General features: G+C 35.8%; 3 protein-coding genes across 3 annotated transcripts in view; 1 reads left to right on the top strand and 2 right to left on the bottom strand.

The window, feature by feature from the left end:
- The window catches only part of LOC121732821 (probable G-protein coupled receptor Mth-like 3), a gene marked incomplete at its 5' end in the record, with an annotated part of 32,868 nt that overhangs the window by 5,003 nt on the left and 5,745 nt on the right, over positions 1-22,120 (top strand). The window contains 3 exons of the mRNA XM_042122817.1: positions 437-515; positions 5,664-5,848; positions 6,230-6,422. Of these exons, the coding sequence (XP_041978751.1) occupies positions 437-515; positions 5,664-5,848; positions 6,230-6,422 (457 nt within the window). The remainder of the gene's footprint in view (positions 1-436; positions 516-5,663; positions 5,849-6,229; positions 6,423-22,120) is intronic.
- Positions 9,580-22,120, bottom strand: part of LOC121739222 (sodium/hydrogen exchanger 9B2-like) — a 90,550-nt gene continuing 78,009 nt past the window's right edge. Inside the window, exon 14 of the mRNA XM_042131690.1 lies at positions 9,580-9,598. The gene's annotated coding sequence lies outside the window, so the exon portion shown is untranslated. The remainder of the gene's footprint in view (positions 9,599-22,120) is intronic.
- On the bottom strand, positions 17,649-20,106 carry LOC121739566 (acetylcholinesterase-like). Its single transcript, XM_042132063.1, has 3 exons — positions 19,877-20,106; positions 18,362-19,617; positions 17,649-17,852 (listed from the first exon to the last, which is right to left on the bottom strand). The coding sequence occupies exons 1-3, from the start codon at positions 20,054-20,056 to the stop codon at positions 17,660-17,662; spliced, it is 1,629 nt and encodes a 542-aa protein (XP_041987997.1). The 5' UTR covers positions 20,057-20,106; the 3' UTR covers positions 17,649-17,659.

Below are 22,120 nucleotides of genomic sequence, written 5' to 3'. Positions count from 1 at the left end.
TGCTCACAATTATTTATAATTTGTCATTTAGGGGCAAAAAAAACCCTTATTGGACATTGAGAAAATTATAGCGTTACGTATCATGTATGATGTAGCGAATTGGAAATAAATTTTGAGTTATAAACTTTATTTAGACTTTAAACAATTTACAATCAATAAACTACAATATTAGTTTAAAACATTCCTAATTATATGACAAGCATGATAACTTAATGTATTCAATCAATCACATTTACGAAATCCCCGACATAGACTAGTCCCCGACTTCCGCGCCTGTGTTGGGCATACAACAACAGCGCCAATCGCATATGTTTCTTAAATATTTCACACGGTTATTGTTATGGTGCGAAAGGAATTTGAGAACAAAAATATGTTATGTAAATGTTTACCGATGACTGTTAAACGAGTCGGCCGATCTGTGTTTATTGTTGCGCAGGCTACGGCATCTACTTCGGCTTCGTGGCCGCGTTCGCCTGGCTCAACGTCATGTGCTTCGACATCTGGTGGACATTTGGGTAAGATTTGTTTTAGTTTTAGGCTACAAACATTTTTCTTCCCAGGATTTTGTAACGAAACTTAAAGCTCACGATGATCTTAAAATTGTCTATTCAGCATGGTGAAATTTCCTCTGAATCCATTCTTTAGTTTCAGTGTGATCTGATAAAATGCGAAACGTAGTTTTCAGTACCTACTTAAGTTACTCAAATCGCGTAATATATGCCTATTACCGCTGAAAGCCTCAAGTTATTTGTAGTTTTCTACTTTGAGTAGGTACTTGTTTTCACAAAAGGTCAATAGCTATGTCCACTTTATGCAATTTCATCTTAAATTTTCGTCATCTTCTTTTTATTCAACTTTCGTTTGGCATATTCAATAATTGAATGCGTCAAAATCCACCCGCGTTGAAAGAAAAGTGTCTTATAGCTTTATCCACGTTGTGCCTTTTTCTGTTCATCAAGGGCATGCCTTATAGCGCTGTCAATAGCGAACGTGAGGCATGCCCGTAACGCGCGTCAAAATCCACCCGCGTTGAAAGAAAATTGTCATAGCGCGCGCTCCGATTTCAATACGCATCACGGGCATGCCTCACGTTCGCTGTTGACTGCGCTATAACGCATGCCCTTGATGAACAAAAAAAGGCACAATGTGGACAAAGCTAATGACAATCAAATGACAAAATATCATTCTTCATCTTTTTGTGAATAACGAAAGAACTATTGTATACCGTGTACTGTGTGTGTGTGTAGTATAAATTGTGGAACCATCCCACTTGCGTGTTGCGCGAGTATTGTTAGTGTTATGATTAATTCTTTCAAAATTATTAAGATGATTCAATTCATTCATTTATCGTTATTCAGAATCCAAAAGAACAATAAATTTGCATTTTATTTCGGCAACCCTCTCGAGTGAACTTCATAAATCATTAGTTCATAACAGCAAGGACGACTCGCACATTGTTTTAATGAAGCTCAATTCTCCCCTAATATTGTTTTCACGCTATGTTGATACATTTTCTTTCCTTATCTACTACCTAATCCGCTATCCACAACTTATCTAACATATGAAGTATGGAGTGTCAGTCAGGTAAGTTGTGGATAGCTTATTCGACACTTATGAGGGAGTGGTAAAACAGGCCCGAAATGCTAAATGGTTGCTGTTAGGCATTATAGTGTCCTAACCCACAATTTTTTGTTGTAAAATGTTGAATGCAGTCTTGTTCTAAATCATATAAAGAACGTAACTGCATTTACGTAATTTTTTGTGAGTTAGTGCACTAATGCTTAACAGCGTCCAATTTAATATAAGCAACGTACTCAATATTATAAGTAGAGACGTGTGATAATAGGCCTTATACAGTCAGTACAAGGACGTAAAGTGAATGGATTTAAGAGGATACACCAGGGGCTAGAGAAATGAAAAAAAAGTACGTGTAATATCTATAGCTGTCTCCCTTACCTCAAGCCTATACCGCAGAACGCGATAGAGACAACTGCAGAAAATCCAGAAAATCAACGATTCGTTGTCCCCTGATTCCTTCTCCAAAACTTAACCGATTTAAGTACTTTTTTCATTAAAGATTAAAAAAGGGCTTGAGCTGTGTTCCTATGTTTTGCTTTTTTTGTATAATCTATCCAAATCTGTTTTCTGGACGTTTGAACACAGCGGAAAATCTGGCCATTTTTTTGGGTTTTTGAATGTTCATATCTTATTTAATAATTAAATTATGAAAAAAAAAGAAAACATAGGGACATTGTATTAGTGGCCGTAGATATTCAGGAAAAAAATTATAACTCTACTAGCATTATCCAGGGAGGAAACAGGGGACAACGTTTGTATGGAAAAAAGGGCGGTGTGGAATCCTCTTAAGAGCTCATAATAGGCCCCCTGCAGGAATAATTGCTGGGAATCTTGGCATAAACTATTTGTGGTGAGATTACCACCGACACAAATTCCCTTGCTCTAATTACAGAATCACATTTACAGTAGATCATAGATGAAAGTCTAAAGCTAGAGAGATTTTAACAATTTTGTCAATTTTGGAATTTAATTCTTTGAAAGTAGATCTTTATTTGGTAATTAATTTAAAAAGCATTCCAATATTGCAATGTTTTTGTATTGGGCGGGATATATTATAAGTCTATAAATACTCACTGTAATTCCCGCCCATGTCCTTTTGTTATTCTCCATTGAAACAAGGCAGATTTTGGTATGCTATGGACAAAATAAATTATGGACATTTCCTTACCTGGCATACATTCGCACTCGAGAATTACCTAAATAAGACCATCAAACAACGTAATCAGGCCAATAAGTTCACGCGAAAATATTGCAGTAGTCCAGTATTTTTAGTGATCGCTTTTGAGAAATAATTTTTATCTCAAACCAAATGTTTAGTTTACACTTGTCGGTCCAGTTTCGGCGGAGCACAGGCTCATTTCCAGCGACGAGATAAACGCGGTCGTGCGAGTGTGGGATGCAAGGCTGTATGAAATCACGAACTGAAGCGATACTATTATTCAGGATGGGAAATTTGGATGAAACAAATTCCAAAAACCATCAACAAATTATTTTAAATTGTTTTTTTTTAATGCAAATAAAGAATTTATAAATAAATAAATAAACAATTTACTCGCTGAAATCGCAATAAGATTTAACTAGCTCTTTGTCGTTTTTAATAAGCTCATAAGCAGTGAGCTTTTATTGTTAGTAAGTAGTAACGAAAGATTTTATATTTTACGAGGAAATAATTAAGTTTAGTAGCTGTCCGTAAAGTGATTCAATTCATTCTATTGATTGAGTAATTTGTCAGTAATAAAGACTGGGCGTGGAGGATTCGCCGTAATTTAGTTTTCTCGCCCTGGCCTCGTGTCGCCGGTACAACGCCCAAATAGTAATTAACACCGATCTGACCTGTCATCCGATTTCGCCCTATTTATTTTTTTCATTCGATTCCGATCACAGCGATATCGATGTCCAACGTTCTATTTTGCAAATGTATATAGAATTGTGATTTGTGCTTCTCGAGACGACACGAAAACAAATTTGCAAATGATAATTTTAGGTGACCTTCCGATACATAGAACATTAATAATAATGTAAACTCGTTTAACGATTAACACAATTGGCAAATATTAGGCGAGCCTCTTTATTAGCTGTATGTCTCGCGGGAATTTATGTATTTGTCCTGGTAATTACTAAAGTTGAAATAAAAATATTCCCTGAAGCATTTACGACAGTAGCCCATAAAATGAAGTAATGCTAAAACATTTGCAAAACGTTTGCGGAATACGGTTTTGTTTATGCACGCGGCCGCGCATCGCCGATACTATATTCGAAAATATTCTGTGAACACTCAACCGTTCCACTTATGAGGTCATAAGTCATTATTATAATGGGGATTGTCCATTTTTTTTAAATTTTGCTCATTACAAAAACATTTCGAGGAATAAGGTCGAAAGTGATCGTTTTTCTGTAAGTATATAAACGAAAAAAATACCCATTAGTTACTTATATTTTTGAACAAATATGTTTAACCTTTGTTTGACCTTCAATGGCGTTAAATTAGCAATAAATTCGACCAACATTACGTTTCAAACTTTTGGTAAGCTTCTCGTATCAGCTTTCACATAATGAGAACTTGCATTTGACGAACCAGCCATTATAAATAAGATTGAAAGGAAAAAACATACTGCAGAGGTCAATTACTGGCCGCCGATGATGACGTCAGAGCGAAACTTTAAAAATTTATTGAGAAAAAACTAGTCAATGAATTTCAAAATTATTTAATTTATATTCTTAAAATAACCTATTTTAACGAAAAAATATATAAAAAGTACATGTGATTTTTTTGGACAATGCCCATTATGACGTTGCAAATTACAATAATGAATAGTTACGCTTCTTGGAGAAATGTAGAGAAATTACCTGTGTCTGTCTGCCTGTCTGTTAACCTTTTCACGCCCAAACCGCTGAACCGATTTTGCTGAAATTTGGTGTGGAGATACTTTGAGTCCTGGGAAAGGATCCCGGAAAAATATAGGGCTCCTGCGTGATAAAACAATTTTGACGCAACGGACGTCATCTAGTGCGGTAATATTGTATACTAAACTACCGATTACATCGACGAATCGAAGACTTTCCGTCGACACTCGACACAATATAATAATCGGCCAAATGCGAGTCGGACTCGCGCACGAAGGGTTCCGTAACATTATTTAAGAGAAAAATTAGGGCAAAATTTGTGTTTTTTGTATGGGAGTCCCTCTTAATTTTTTATTTTATATTAATATTATTATTAAATATTAAAGTAAACATAAAACTGTTGCTATTATTGATAAAAAGGCCAAAAAAAACACGTTTGTTGTATGGGATTAAGTATTAATATTAATTTTATTTTGTTTTTAGTATTTGTTGTTATAACGGCAACAGATATACATAATCTGTGAAAATTTCAACTCTCTGGCTATTACCGTTCTTGAGTTACAGCCTGGTGACATACAGACGGACAGACAACGAAGTCTTAGTAATAGGATCCCGTTTTTACCCTTTGGGTACGGAACCCTAAAATCTGTTGTTAGAGAGATAAAATATTTTGTGACGAATATAATCTTAGTCGATTGAAGACTAATTGAAGAGCACAATTAAGTACTTAATAGATTATTCGGCGAGCATTATAAAATAACTAGATATTCCGCGCGGCTTCGCCCTACGCGGGCGAAGCCGCGCGGAATATCTAGTTTAGGAATGTCACGGAAACCGTAAATTTTTCCGCTATGTCCTTTCACGTCGTCTATTTTTCATGTGTGCCAAATAACATAAAAAATTCCTCCGTTTTTTCCACATTTTTCTCTATTTCTTAGCTTCTATTAGTCTTAGCGTTATAAAATATAGCTTATAGCCATCCTCGATAAATGGGCTATCTAACACTGAAATAATTTTTCAAATCGGACCAGTAGTTCCTGAGATAAGTGCGTTCAAATTAATAAGCCCTTTCAAATAATTTCCCCCGTTTTTTCCACATTTTCCTCTATTTCTTCGCTCCTAAATAGTCTTAGCGTGACAAAATCTAGCCTATAGTCTTCCTCGATAAATGAGCTATCTAATACTTCCGCTATTCATCGTGGCTCGTAAGTCGTAAACCTACTCCAGACATTATGTTACAGGAGTGTTCGCACAGTGCAACCCCTACGTAAGTCGAGTTCGGAGCGGAAGCGGTTCCTGTGGTACTCGCTGTACGCGTGGGGTGTGACGGTGCTGTTGACGACCACCATGTACCTCCTCGACCGGTACCCCGTCTCCTACGTCCTGGACGCCAACATCGGACACGGAGCCTGTTGGTTTGGAACTCGTGAGTTTCGTTCTTTTGTTGTTAATGTGAAAGTACTAGCTGACCCGACAAATGTTTTGCCATATAAATTATTTCTAGTACCAATATAAAAAGTAGATGAAAACTTATTCTCAGGTCTAACGAATGTATAACTCTTTTATGCAAAAACTTGTAATTCTAAATTATCATTTTGACGTAACTAAATTGGTATGGTATGGATTTCATTGACTGGTTTTATATTTAAAAAGTCCAATGTATAGTCGTATATAAACAGGCGGATCCACGGGCATATACTAATCAGTATAACCGTTTATAGTCGTGAGTCGTGACTCCACTCCGGTATTTCGTGAAGGTCTTCCAAAAAGCGTCATTGGCATTGTTCAAGTGACCTTCGTGTTGCAGTTCAAAACACGGACACGGACTGGCCGCACTACATATTCTTCGTGGTGCCGCTGGGGCTGGTGACGTGCACGAACTTCGTGCTGTGGCTGCTGACGGCGCGGCACTGCGCGCAGGTCAAGTCCGAGGTCCACCGGCTGCAGGCGGGCTCCGTCGGCGACCGCGCCAAGAGGCGATTCCGGATCGATAGAGCCAAGTCAGTGAACATCCTTACACTTTATTTCAGCAAAACATACATGATACAGTACTTCCTAGGTGCTTCCAGATAACATAATATACTGAAATGATTAGCCGTAGCTCTCACTAAAATATATTGTATCATTTATATTTAAATACATTATTTACTTTAAGCGGGAACACAAATACCAACGAAAGTAAAAAATAAGTATTACTAGATGACAAGCGCAACTCTGTTAAAACCCATTTATGCGCAACCGTACATTTTTCCGGGATTAAAAGTATCCTATGTCCTTCCCCAGGACAAAGTAACAAAAAAAAAACATTTTATTCATAAAATAATTATTATAATATCGGTATTAAAATTTTCGCAGTCAACCAAGTTTTGTTGATTACAGAACCCTAAAACAGAACTCTAACGAGCTGATTTTTTGTACTTATATTGATAGGCTAATACTTAATAGTCTATTTTATATAATTTAAGAGTAACATTGTCCTACAAATAGAACAATCGATATTTTAGGACCATCACGCCTATTGATTTGCGCTTTAACATAGTAATATTTAGGGTTCCATAGTCAACAAGGAACCCTTATAGTTTCGGTCTGTCCGTCCGTCTGTCTGTCCGCGGTTTTGTTCAGAGACTATAGGACCTACAAAGCAGTAACTTGGCATGAATGCACATAAATGATGCCGACAAAATGGTACATAAAATCTTAAAAAAATATTTTTTTTTATGGTACCTCCCCTACACATCAAGCGGGGATGATTTTTTTTTGCGCCCATCCCATCGTCTGTGATGTCGATGGTTTTTTTTTAATTAAAAAAAAGAAAAACTTTTTTCAATTTAGGGATCCATTTGTGATATATTAAGTTTTAAAGTGAAAAAAAAAACGTTTGAGTCCAGTGAAATATGAAAAAATTCACGGGAGTTATAGAATATATGCCGAATGTAAAAGGAAAACTATCACGTTCTAAGAAGTCGATCGACTACAAAAAGTGTATTCGGCGAAGTACTTATAAAGGGACTTTTCGTTCAAATTCCTTTGAAAGTAACTGAGATGATGTTGTTAGTAGTGTTAAACACGTTATAAATGTACATTCATTGACCATACAATAAAAAACTAGCGGTGCTACGGAACCCTATATTGCGCGTGGCCCGACACGCACTTGGCCGGTTTTATTTATAGTATGTTATAGATGTGTTATCATCAGTCAGTCAGTCAGGTGTGACGAGCTCTCATAAAGATCGGCTTTTAGCTATTTTTATTACAATTTTTTTAAGTGCCTTAATAAATTAAGCACCTACTATAGCTTCTGTCCACAGAGATTTAAACAAGGTTTTGCATCTAAGTATATTTCCATATAGGTAGTAGGTAGCGGATAAAAAGTAGAATTTTTCGCGTGTAAAAATATCTCGGGGCACGGCAGTGCCTCAGCCATGAGCCAAGCTCGAGCAAAGGCTCGGCCGTAGGATACTTTTCTTGGAGTTGTTCGCGGCTATTCAACCTCTCCTATATCTTCAATGTGGACAAAGCAAGGGATTTAGATTGTTACATTTTCATAAATAGTAATTGTAATTGTAGACCACTTAGGGCCAATTCACACCGGATCGGCAGCGGCCGGCAGCGGCGCGAAGAGGCGCGGCGAGGCGCGGCGCGGCGAGGCGAGGCCGGCAGAGGCGGCTCGCGTCGCCGCGGCCCGCGGGCGGCCGCTGGCGGCCGCGCGCTACCTTCAGAGCGCCGCACTGTGGATCAAAAATCGAGTTTCATAGACATAGGAACTTGAATTTCCAGATGTCATTTTTTTGGCCTGAAATATGTTTTCCTAGTTGTTATTACATAATAAAATGTAAAAAGACTACTCATCTACGTGTAATAATAAGGGAGTAATAATTTTTTTAAGAAATTTTAGTATGGAGCCGACATGAAAAATGAGCATAATATCTCAGGAATCGCATGGTTGGCCGTTATATCCTCACACACTATTATGGTACTAATTATTACTCACATTTTGTCATATTTTGTATTACGGCACCATTTGTACTTCATTTTGGTTAATTAAAAACTTAATTCAAATAGAAAGAAGAAAAAAATTATTATAGTGATATAATGTATCAACCCTCTCTTTTTCCAGTGTCCCCAGTAACAATTTAAAACTTCCAACTGAATTAAATTAAATTGTCTGGAATTACTTGACATATTCTATTGCTTTTTTGTTAAATGATCCGTGTTCTTTACTTTCATAAAAAAATTGTAACTCCCTTATTATTACACGTAGCTGCGTCTTTTTACATCTTATTATGTAATAACAACTAGGAGACTACTCATATTTCAGCCCAAAAAAATGACATCTGGAAATTCAAGTTCTTATGTCTATAATACTCGATTTTCGATCCACTGTGCACCGCGCGTCCTTCGGCGGAAAGTGCTCGCGGCACCTCGCGACGCCTCGAGGCGCCTCGCGACGACGCGCGCGGCCGCGGGAAGCCGCGAGCACTTTCCGCCAACGGTCGCGCGGCGCCGCGCGGCGCCTCGAGCCCTTTTTAGGGTTCCGTAGCCAAATGGCAAAAACGGAACCCTTATAGATTCGTCATGTCTGTCTGTCTGTCTGTCTGTCTGTCTGTCCGTCCGTATGTCACAGCCACTTTTCTCCGAAACTATAAGTGCTATACTATTGAAACTTGGTAAGTAGATGTAGTCTGAGAACCGCTTTAAGATTTTGATACAAAAATGGAAAAATTATTAAAAATTTTAGGGGTCCCAATAGATACCACTGAAACAAAAAAATATTTTTTCATCTAAACTATGCGTGTGGGGTATCTGTGGATAGGTCTTCAAAAATCATATTGAGGTTTCTAATATCATTTTTTTGTAACCTGAATAGTTTGCGAGAGACACTCTTCCAAAGTGGTAAAATGTGTGTCCCCCCCTCTAACTTCTAAAGTAGGGGCAAGATAAGTCTAAAAAAATATATGATGTACATTACTACAAAAACTACCAACGAAAATTGGTTCGAACAAGATCTAGCCAGTAGTTTTTTTTATACGCCATAAATGGTAAACCTTAATTTAACTTTCATTAAATCAACTGGAATATGAAAATAAATCACAATCTTCTTAATTTCATAAAAATAAACCTTACTGCTGCTGCGGAACCCTTCATGGGCGAGTCTAACTCGCACTTGGCCGGTTTTGAAGTTTTCAAGCGATACTAGTAGTTATAAGTATGTAAATAAAGTTTAAAATTATTTCACACTATTATTATTATACGTGGGAGAGCCATGCTTCGGCACGAATGGGCCGGCTCGACCGGAGAAATACCACGTTTTCACAGAAAACCGGCGTGAAACAGCGTTTGCGCTGTGTTTCGCCGAGTGAGTGAGTTTACCGGAGGCCCAATCCCCTACCCTATTCCCTTCCCTACCCTCCCCTATTCCCTTCCCTTCTCTACCCTCCCCTATTCCCTTCCCTTTCCTTCCTTACCCTCCCCTATTACCCTGTTCCCTCTTAAAAGGCCGGAAACGCACTTGCAGCTCTTCTGATGCTGCGAGTGTCCATGGGCGACGGAAGTTGATTTCCATCAGGTGACCCGTTTGCTCGTTTGCCCCCTTTATTTCATTAAAAAAATATATATATATTTTTAACAAAAAATTAAAACCGACTTCCAAGGTAAAAACAATAATAACATCCTTTAAATAATATGAACTAAAAAGTATTAAATAATTTTTCCTATCTAATAGTGCCTTTTTCCGAATTCGGCTAAAACTCAACTATTTCTGTACTCAATCTTCATCATTTTGAAGTCGGTTTTAATTTTTTGTTAAAAATAATAATTTCACTCTTTTTAGTTACCTAGTAAACTATCGCGTACTATACGTAGAAAAATACACCTGTATATTATTCTACGTATCTTATTACAAGCTCACCGGTGAGCGAGACACAATAGAATAACAATAGGTTTCCAAGAATCCACGATCGAAGGATTAATAGGAGTATAATCATTAATCAGTAAAACCGTTTCGGAGGAGTAAGGTAACTAACATTGTGACACGAGAAAGATAAGAAGAATTAACAAGTTAAACTAAGCAGGGCCTCTATCATGAGCTCTTAAAGCCAGCCAGAATACTGACTGGCTCGCATTTTGGTACCATGAACTCTATTTTCCAGCCAGTCAGTGGTCACGTGACACCAAACTCACTTCTCCATTGTTAACTGAGTAATAATTTCGAATCATGACAACACTTCTGACATAAGCTCGCTTGCTTTTACGTCAAATACAGCAATTCAATAAACACCAACCAACGAGTAGCTTTTACTGAATAGTTTACATTTTAGTAATTTTATTTATTAATATTACATACTTTTTAGTCTTAAATTATATTGCTATTTAGTTGGTTAGTTACTTAATAAGTTATATTTTAGTCTGTAGCATATATTTTAGTGAAAATAATTCGTTATTAAAACCAAAAAACTTAACATTCGAAGTGTCCAAATTTTTGGAAAACGATTAAGTATTCTCAAGTTAATCACGAACTGATACATAAGTAAAGACGTAGAGACCTTAGTAATCCATTTAGTGTTAGTGAGGTTTCAGAATAATAACATAAGTGAGGTGTAGTATACCTATATGTCTAGTCAACAATAAGGTTTGCATTTGTGCGATGAGCTAAGACTGCATTGATTTAGTACACAAGAAACACATACAAGGTATAAGGAACACAAGTGTTGTGTATAATTACTGTAAAACAAGTATGAATTTTCACCAAAAACCTACAGGTACAATCTTATAGTTGCATTGTAGGTTTTTGTGTTATTTCACAAACTATTTCCTTGTAAACCTGAAGTATTTTGGTATATGCATGATAAACACTGCACCAAAGAGGTAAATAATTCAATATTACTTACTTTTAACAAGAATTTTCAGAACACAACCTTTTAACCTTTAGATGTATGTATAACATGCTCCGGATAAACATTGACACACCTAAACTACTAGAAAAGTTAAATAATTGATATGATATTATCAATCCCAATTAGAAACCCAATTAGCTAAATTCTCATATGAGCACTTTTTCATTTATAACTTCTTCTCTTGACGACAATATGGTATTATATGATGGGAATAGTGTAAATCACTAAATTTTACTCAAAAACAAAAACCTACATTATAGTACTTTTCCAAAAAAGACTTACTTAATAAGAATTGCATAACAAACATATGGAACTTATTGTTCATAAAACATAATATTATCATAGGAACATATATTATTATGTATTACCAAAAATACTTTTGTACTTACCGCAATAATAATAATAAGTATTAGTTTTATATTAAATTAAAACTTACTATGTACTTCTTAGGAACCTATCTTAGGAGCATTTCGTACAATCTTTTGATTGCAGTAGGTCTTTGTGTTATTTCACAAACTATTTCCTTGTAAACCATGCATGATAAACGCTGCACCAAAGAGGTAAATTCAAAGGTATTACTTTCTCAATAACAAGAATTTTGAGAACACAACCTTTGAAACTTTAGATTCAAGTATATTCACGAATAAATATTGACACACACACATACACCTAAACTACTAGAAAAGTTAAATCATTGATAATATAAAATCCAAATTAGCTGAATTCTCATATGCACTTTTTCATTTATAACTTCTCTTGACTACAATATGATATAATATACAATGGGAATAGTCACTAAAACTCAAAAATATAATCCTACATTACTTATAGTACTTTTTCCAAAAAGACATAACAAAAATTGCATAACAAACATACTTATTGTTCATAAAACATAATATTTTCATTGGAACTTATATTATTATTACCAAAAATTCTTTTGTACCTCAATAATAATAATATTAGTTTTATATTACTTATTACATTAAAATTTAAAATACATGAGGACTTTAGTAAGTCCTCATGTATTATACATTTTAAAAAGATGTGGTCGTTTTAGGGACCTATCAGACAGAGTGGTCACGCGTTGAAGCATTTGCGTTGGAGCAGTCAGTGTGTGACTGAGGAGCAATTCTAACACATTCAGAACTCCTCCTGTGTGAGTATATAGAGATACTCACACGGGAGGCATTCTACAACATAATACAACACAAAGAACACAAAACCCTTGACCGCTCTCTGTCTGAGAGGCAATTTCCCATAGTTGCAACTTGCAATGCAGTTTCTAATTGTTATTGGTTTGCCAAATAAAAGTCTGAAATTATAATATTGTTTTTATCTTTCATCAAAAGTTGGTATTTGAACTCCTTTAATAATAATAAATTAATATTTACACAAGGGATATTTGATTCATCTTCTTTGATTTTAAGTGACAAGACCTTGTTTAAGATTTCCGCTGTATAAATATTTTTAGAAGTATAATATAAAAGAGATTTAACACTTGCCTATCTGATACTAGGTTGATAATAAGGTGTAAGACAAATGTAGTACCTATTGATGAAAGCTGTGTATGAATATGTATCTAAGGTAGGTATATTTAAGTGAGAAAATAAATGAAAAAACATTTAAAAACGAGTATTTATTAAATTTCTTTTAATTAAAGCTTTTGAGTGAATATATATTATCTTCCTAGGACTTCGTCATCATTACACTTGCTATTCTTTATTATAAAATGTAGTACTTATAGTATCTCAGTGTTAGCAATCATCCTTTATCCTGAAAAATATTTGGTTCAGCGTACACAGTACTAATAATGTAAAATGCCTTACAAGGCACAAAAAGGGGATTATTAAACTTATAAATTGCCTGTTTATGTTACAATAATACCTATTTGAAAGCTCAAAAAAACGTAGGTGTTCAAGAATGAGTTCAAGTTCAACAAACTATGTTCAACTCATGACATCAACTCTGTTGTAATGCATGTAATTGTAATCCACAAGTTTGATGCATTTCTAAGACTTTTTCATGGTAGATTATTTAGCGTAGGTATCAAGTAGGTATAGGATATAATAAACTTATCAATTTCTTGCTTAAAACATAATCTCTATACACTTAATAACAATATCCAATTATCTTTTTTTTTTGTCTCCTTCTTCTTCTCTTTTTTTAATTGCCGATTCAGTTAGTTGCCAATGTCAGAGAATTCTTTCTCCTCTAGATCGCCATGCTTGTGATAATATAAACATGAAGGAGTGTTATTTTCTCAGTGTTTTCATAAAGGGCTTATAAAATACCAAAAAATATAAATAAAACCATTTACACATTTATAATAATTACCTTTAAATACAATAAATCGGTGCAAAAGTAACTATTCCTACATTGACCACGTTTTATATTAGAAAATAGTATATTTTATAATAAAAAATATTAATCTTTTTTTAAACTATATTTTCATCTTGATTTACAATTTTTCCGTTAGTCGTTATGGCTAAGCCATTTCAATTCCTAAAAAAAAAAACAATTCCGTTAGTCAAATTTGACGTTCGTGTTTGACATTTCTTAATCCAGTTCAGAGACAAATATTACAGGTTAAAACCATTGAGAAGTAAAAGTGCACATGATACGGAAACATAACCATTCACTTTACAACTGTTTACATACCTGCACGGATTAGCTCAGGTTTTGACAAAGTTAATGATAGGGGGGCTGTAAAGTAAACAAAAATGAGTTGTAAAAAATAATGAAATAGATCATTGAAAACATTATTGAACAGTAAAAAAATTAAATGAGTGGTAAAAATTAATGAATGAGCGGTTACGTGTGGGCAGTAACGAATCGGAATTTGTCAGTAAGAAATCTCATTCTAAGCAGTTCTTTAAACAATGAGGCGGTAAAATATAATAATATCGGCCAAGTGCGAGTCGAACTCGCCCATGGAGGGTTCCGTACCATTATAAAGCGAAAGTAAGACGGTCGCCGGCTGCTGCCGCAGCACGCTCGCTTCGCTCGCTCGGCTCCCTCTGTGTTGTGGTCTAAGTTCTAACCTAACCTAACCTACTCTTGGACTTTCTGGATTGTGTTTGTTTTTGTTTTGGCGGGGGGCTGCGCCCCCCGACCCCCTTTGGGGGCAGCTGCCCCCCCCCCCCCCCCATCCCCCCGTTACGGTATCCGTGGTTAAGTAGGCCTTCTGTTAAGTCGTTATCGAACCGCTCATTCCATCATTTTTACCGCTCATTCATTTATCGAACCGCTCATTCCATCATTTTTGCCGCTCATTCAGTTACTAGACTACTCAATTATTTTTTTATTACTGTCCATGTTTTACAGTCGCAATAATGAATCAACCGCAAAAAAAATAAATAACTGCTCAATATTTTTTTTAACTGATCATAATAACATCTCAAATATTTAAATAACTGCTCAAAAAATTTGTTCCCATATTATAATAAACGTAATTATCCTAAAACGTATATAAACTACATAATAGAACAAAAGTTCTGATAAAATTTTAATAGTCTAATGCCCTGTTTCTGAAGTTACCAGTTAAACTTTCATTAGCTATTGATACAATAAAGTTATGTATAGGATAAACGTTGGTTATCTGTCACTGCGTTTCTGAATACGCAACGAACCGTTCACTATCAAACAGATAAGCAGTACCATAATTTGCCGTATATATATATATATATATATATATATATATATATATATATATATATATATATATATATATATATATATATATATATATATATATCAGGATTTTTACTAGTTTTATTTACGACGAATATTTACGAATAAGCGAGTACTACGAATATTTTATTTAGGGGTAAGTAAATAATTAAATAAGCATTGTTTTAGTTATAAATTAATAAAATTGGCTATTTAAATTCGATATTCAATTTTCATGAGATGCACACTGCATAAAAATGCTGCAATTTGCAAAATTTGCAAATCATTTAGGTACTTACCTCTAGTACATATTATGTAGTTTTCATACAACCACAGTCCACATCACAGAACACAATAATATTTCTAACGGAGAACCAAATCAACATCTGTTTGTACTTTGTAAAGACAAGACTGCCTGCTCTTTGATTTTGTTAGTTTAGTTGCTTTGTTTAGGCCAAACAATGCACTTTTTTGGGTCTTACCACTTGCGAATCGCGTCAGCAAAAATTACACTACCGAATTTAATAATAAAAAAAAATCGAGTATCTACTCGTTAAAAGAAACAGAAATAAAATATACCTTTGTTTAAGTACTTTTGAACTATTTTTACGGTTATAACTTTATAATTTTTATTATTTAACTGTAGATACGTTATTGAAAACGGCCGTAAGTTTCTAGGTAAGTACTCAAATATTAGAAATAAACTCCAATACTTTCAAATCAGACTCTGATGAGCTGCTCGTATTCATCATGTTAATTTTAATATTTTAACTGACAATTTTATAATAAGCTAAAACCTAAAAGTTTATGTAATTTGCTACATCCACCAATAGGAGGGTGAATTTGTGTACGAATTCGGACATCTACCGGTCCATAGCATTTGTATGACTCGAGCGATCTTTACACGAAATATTTCGAGTATGAAGTTTTGAGAATACACAAACTATTAGCAACAAATTATATCGTGCAGGAAACCGGTCTCGAACGCTTCAAATCCCAAGCAGAAGCAACTTACTTCTCAGAAGTAATGTCAAATGTGTGCCTTACGCTCTGGAGTTAAGGTTGAATTTGTTATGTTCAATTTTGATGACATTGGTGTGGTGGTGTCGTGGTAATGATGATGATGATGATGATGAATGTAATTTGCATAGTAGCATATGCTTTCAGTTCTTAAAACAGCGCCGAAACCCCCAAACTTGTATCTATAAGGAATCCGGAGTTCTCTTAGTATCTTCGAAACCATAGTATACCTCGTTGCGAAATCTTGCGTTTTGGTAGCATATGCTTAGGATGCTTCTCATAAAACCAAAATCACCATGTGTTTCCATATAAATTTCGAGGAGTTCCCTCGATTACTCATGGATCCCACTCACACCCACACATGGTCACCACTTTTGTGAACATGGTACCAAATTGGAGTGAAACCTAATACAACAAAACAAAAAATTCGAAAATCGGTTCACAAACGGCGGAGTAATCGTTGAACATACAAAACAAAAAATTAAAAAAAAAAAAATCTCCACAGCCGAACACATAACCTCCTCCTTTTTGGAAGTCGGTTAAAAAGTGCTCTTCGCGCCGCCGCTGCCGGCCGCTGCCGATCCGGTGTGAATTGGGCCTTACGGTTGATCGAAGTTATAGCATTTGGTCATCACTCACTGGCGGACCGATCATCACAATTCCAAGGTACTACTTCTAGCTTCAAATTTGTCTCCAGGATATTATGTTATTACTTATTAGCCACATAAGTGCGAGACGGACGAAGGGTTCCGTACCATTTAAAACCAAAAATAGGCATTTTTTAAATATTTTTGTATGATTATTATCCTTAAACATTTATTTTAGTTTTATTATAGTTAGTATTTTCTGAATATTTCAAGTGCCTATACGTGTAGCCATTACTGATATAAAGCAAAAAACCGGCCAAGTGCCTGTCGGGCCACGCGCAATTTAGGGTTCCGTAGTACTGCTAGTTTTTGAAAATTGTATGGTCAATGTATGTACATTTATAACGTGTTTTACACTACTAACAACATCATTTCAGTTACTATCAAAGGAATTTGAACGAAAAGTTCCTTTATACTTCGCCGAATACATTTTTTTTAGTTGATCGACTATTAATTACTCAATAACTTATGAAGACGTCTTCTTAGCCGTGATAGTTTTCCTTTTAAATTCAGCATATTTCCTACTCCCGTGAATTTTTTCACATTTCCAGAAACAACCGTTTAGCTGGTAGAAGGGGGGGACACAGACGAACATAACAGACGAACATAATAATATTATAACCTCATCCTTTTTGTAAGTCGATTAAAAGTAAAAAAAAAAACTATTAAATATATTTTTAAGTTACACTAAAATTAATTAACTATGTTGATTTAAAACTACATAATAATTCGAACATAAATTTTGCTTCTAAGAGATTTTTGTTTTCAGTGGTATTTATTTGGCCATTAATTTCAAAATTAAATCAAAAAGGTCTTTATGTATACTTATACTGTTTATGATTAGCCTTATCCTCTTTTAATAAAGATCGTAGAATATTATTTTGCACCTAATATTTATATAATATTCTGCAATCATTAACAGCTATGAAAATTAATATAATAGTTATAAATGATCTTTTACTACTTGTACTATTATCTATTCTGTGCTTTTATATAATTAATTGCGAATCACTCTTGGGCACGCCCTGCTAAAATCTTATCTAAATGCGCATCAAAGAACAGTTCCCAGAACGCCATCCTTCTGCGGAAGGGTCGTGACACCAGGGTCAGGTTGGCACCGATCTGCAGACACGGCATGGTGTCGGCGGTCAGCGGTGGCCAGCTCACCGGCAGCAGCTCCGACCTCACGGGGGTTGGATTCCTGAAATGTCATGCCGCTTAGATCAGGGGTTCCAAAACTTATTTTGTCTACTGCCCACTTTGAGAAGAAATTATGTTTTAGCGCCCCCTTTGTTTCAATTTAAAGTGCATCCAGATGAAACAACCCCCAAGCCTGTAGAGGCTTGGGGGTTGTTTGGGCGTTGTGTAGACAACGCCCCCATTTTTTTCTGGGTCCCACACCGCCCCCCTTTAGACGTTCAGCGCCCACAAGGGGGTGTTATGGCCCACTTTGGGAAAGGCTGATTCAGATGGACACTATACGGTCCCTCTGCCAAACGTAGACTTGCCTATGAATTTTTCTTGTTTGTATAAGGAATATGCCCAGTAATCAAATATTAAATAATGTGCATAGATAATAATATCATGACTAAAATGTCCCAATTAATATTCATTAAACCTTGTCATTTATTAATATATTTGTATGAGTTGAAATTTATACAATTAATTTTCCAAATAATTACTTATTATTATTTAAGAAAACAGCCTTACCCGTATTTAATAAAGTTGGTCCATAACGTAGTTACTCGGTCAATCATGCGTTGTTCTTTGCTATATCTTAAATCCGACAAAAATTTCGTGGCGAACATGTACCCCAGCTCATCCGAGTGAGTCGCTCCAGCTTCTTTTATATTATAAAGGTATTTCATTCTATTTAGATAACCATCATATGTAAACATGTAGAGATACACACTCGTATTTATGTGTTTGGAATATTTTGTCATCTGTCGCTGGATCGGGTATATGTAATTGATATCAGAAATCATATCAACCATTTCGAATTTAATGATTTCGTTATCTGCGTCGTCGTCTACATAAAAACGATGAACTATATCCAAGAGGTCGCTCTCATTCTGAATGTAAATTTTTTCAATCAGAAAATTTCGTACCCCATTCGGAACGTTAAATACAGATCCGTTCCAATACAAACTATACATGTTCTCTCGGTCCGTAAATCCTCCCAATATTTTCAATCCATCGAGGTTTCGCCCGTCAGATAGCTCCGGATCTTCAGTAATAAACGGCGCGACCCCATCGAATTTTTTTTCGACGCACGGTCCCCATACGTACTTTTCTGTCGCTTCAATAACTGATTTAGGACTCGCTTCGGCCAGGAACGACAGAGCGGAGTACGTGTCGTTAGTTTTAAAGCCGAGCTGCCTAGCGATACTGACGAGTGTCGTCGGATCGGAACGGTGAAGGAAACTCGGATTCGTGGCGGTTCCGCTCTGTAGGATGGCCTGCTGGAACTGCCTGGGCCGCGCGGTCAGCAGGTGCATGTCGACCAGCATGGAGCCGGAGCTGTGACCGCCGATGGTGAGCTTCTGCGGATCCCCCCCGAACGCGCCAATGTTATCTCTGACCCACTCGATGGCGGCGTACTGGTCCCGGAGGCCCTGATTGCCGGGTATCTCCGGTATGTCCATGCACATGAAACCGTACGGGCCGCTTCTATAATTGAACGTGACCATTATGATATCGTGCCGCACGAGATTTTTGGGTCCGTAGATGTTTGTATCGCTGTGACCGTTTACAAAATTTCCGCCGAATATGAAAATATAAGTGGCTTTGTTTCTCGTCTTCGATTTCGGCACGAATATGTTAAGTCGGAGGCAGTCGAGGTCGCCATCGTAGTCATCGATGGTTTTATTCGACAAAACGAAATATTCTTCCTTGATCTGCGGACATATTGCCGATTCGTTGAACGCGTCAAAAACTTTGCCGAATTTTTCTTGTGGGATGGGTGCCTGAAAGAATTCGTTATAGTCATGTTTTCGGCATACACAACGGCCCGGACCGACCAGTCGAATTGATGTTCATTCGACTGCCTCCGGGGTAGCTTAAGATGCTGAAAACGCGAATGTTAATTATGTATTATTTTTATTTTAAATACAGATTAAAAGCATTTTGCGATCAGACATTATATTTGCACACTCACTTATGATCGAAAGTATCTTACGATGAACTCAAGAACGTGCCCACTATTTTCGACAAGCGCGTACTCACTCCGAACGGATTGCTGGCATTGACTCTGGCGTACGGTATGCCCAGGAACTTGACGTAGTCCCCGTCGGCGGCCGGCACGCCACGGATGGTGCCCGCCGGCGCGTGCACCAGCAGCCCCCCGTCCCCCGCAACGGGCACCGCGCGAGCACTCACTACCAATATCACTGCATACACCAACATTATGCCATGCGCTCGAAAGAGCCGTATCACATAAAACGATACCTCCCACTAAAAACTTGTCGCGAAATGTTTAATCATCTATGAGACAGATACTTATAATATGGATGACGAAATTAGCAAATCATTAATAGTAGACACGAACTACAATATTATAATAATTTATATTAATAGTATGTTAATTAAGGAACCCATAAAACAAGTTCTTATTTAACATCCCGCGGTGGCGCATCTTTTTTACCGACTTCCAAAAAGGAGGAGGTTATACGTTCGGCTGTATGTATCTTTTTTCTTTTTTTTTTGTATGTTCAACGATAACTCAGCCGTTTATGATCCGATTTTCAAAATTCTTTTTGTGTTGTATAGGGTTTAACTTGAATTTGGTACTATGTTCACAAAAGTGGTGATCTGATGATGGGATCTTGGAGGAATCGAGGGGACTCCTTGTTTGTATCGAAACATATAGTGATTTTAATTTTTTCTGAAGCATTCGAGGTAAATGCTACCAAAAAGTAAGATTTTGCATCAGGTTATACCCTGGATACGATGGTACCCAACAGAACTTTTGAATCCTTATAGATACAGGTTCGGGGATTTCGGCGTTGTTCAAACAACTGAAAGCATAAGCCAACACATCAATTTATTTGATCATCATCATCAAAATCATAATTTTGCCATGGGTCATCAACTCATCACATTAAGACCCAATTATTGATGCTTTTCGTGATATTTTGCATCGAAGCAGATGTTTTTGATGATTATTTCGCTGTTTGTGGACCGATTTTCAAAATTCTTATGTTGTTGTATAGGGTATAATCTTGATTTTATATAATAATTACGAAAGTGGTGAGCTGATGTTGGGATCTATGAGCAATCGAGGGAAATCCTTGAAATTTATCAAAAGACTCATAGTGGTTAAAATGTTGTTTCTAGTAACTTAAACATATGTTACGAATAAGAGAAAGTTCATACGAAGGTGTCTCTTGGTCCAAAGACACTGAACAGAACTCCTGAACCTTTAAAGATAAAAGTTTTTAAATTGCAGCATCGCTTAGATAACTGCAAGCATTTACCACAATTTCGCTTACAGTAACATAATGTGAATAGTTAACATTCGTAGTGGTTATTTACGCATAAAGCCTTATCTTGTAGATAACTAAAAAGAGTGAAATTATTATTTTTAACAAAAAATTAAAACCGACTTCCAAGGTAAAAACAATAATAATATGAACAAAAAGTATTAAATAACTCTTACTCTATATTAGTGCCTTTTTCAAAATTCGTCTAAATCTCAACTATTTCTGTACATACTACATCTTCATTACTTTGAAGTCGGTACCAGTCCCAAAAGCTAACAGATATTCTGACATTGACTGAACTCACGATAAAATTAGCTGGTATCGACTTCAAATAATGAAGACTGTAGTATGTACAGAAATAGTTGAGATTTAGACGAATTCTGAAAAAGGCACTAATATAGAGTAAGAGTTATTTAATACTTTTTGTTCATATTATTATTGTTTTTACCTTGGAAGTCGGTTTTAATTTTTTGTTAATTTATTTTCAATTAGATTTGATGAAAGTTAGTACTGACTAGCAACACCGCGTATATAATTTTCAATATTTAAAATACCCGAACAATTATTATTTTTGCTCTCTAATAATAATTCAAAAACTTTTCCCATTCAAAAGTCTAACCTGCGAACTCCCTGCGAAATATGATATTTAAGTAAGTACTTAAATCTTTATAAATATTGATAAAAATTAATAATAACAATGCTAATTTATATTTAGAGGTTATAACTTATAATATTAGAAATGTAAATGTGTATATTTACATTTTTAACCGACTTAAAAAGAGAGGAGGTTATAATAAATGTTCGGCTGTGGATTTTTTTTGTTTTTTTGTTTGACCTACAATGTTTACCGATTACTTCGCCGTTTGTGAACCGATTTTGAAAATTTTTCTTTTGTTGTTTAATGTTTTACTCCAATTTGGTACCATGTTTACAAAAGTGGTGACCTCATGATGGGATCCATGAGTAATCGAGAGAACTCCTCAAAATT

The sequence above is a fragment of the Aricia agestis genome, chromosome 1 (assembly GCF_905147365.1).
Source record: "Aricia agestis chromosome 1, ilAriAges1.1, whole genome shotgun sequence".
NCBI classification, from domain to species: domain Eukaryota; kingdom Metazoa; phylum Arthropoda; class Insecta; order Lepidoptera; family Lycaenidae; genus Aricia; species Aricia agestis.
Note: the sequence above shows the minus strand (reverse complement) of the source record. Positions and strands in the feature narration are given on the sequence as shown.

Coding starts and splice junctions, on each gene's coding strand:
- LOC121739566 (XM_042132063.1), bottom strand. CDS start 20,056: ATGTTGGTGTATGCAGTGATATTGGTAGTGAGTGCTCGCGCGGTGCCC. Junction 19,618..19,876: donor ATGCCAGCAATCCGTTCGGA/GTGAGTACGCGC, acceptor GAATTCTTTCAG/GCACCCATCCCACAAGAAAA. Junction 17,853..18,361: donor ACCAACTTTATTAAATACGG/GTAAGGCTGTTT, acceptor ATGACATTTCAG/GAATCCAACCCCCGTGAGGT.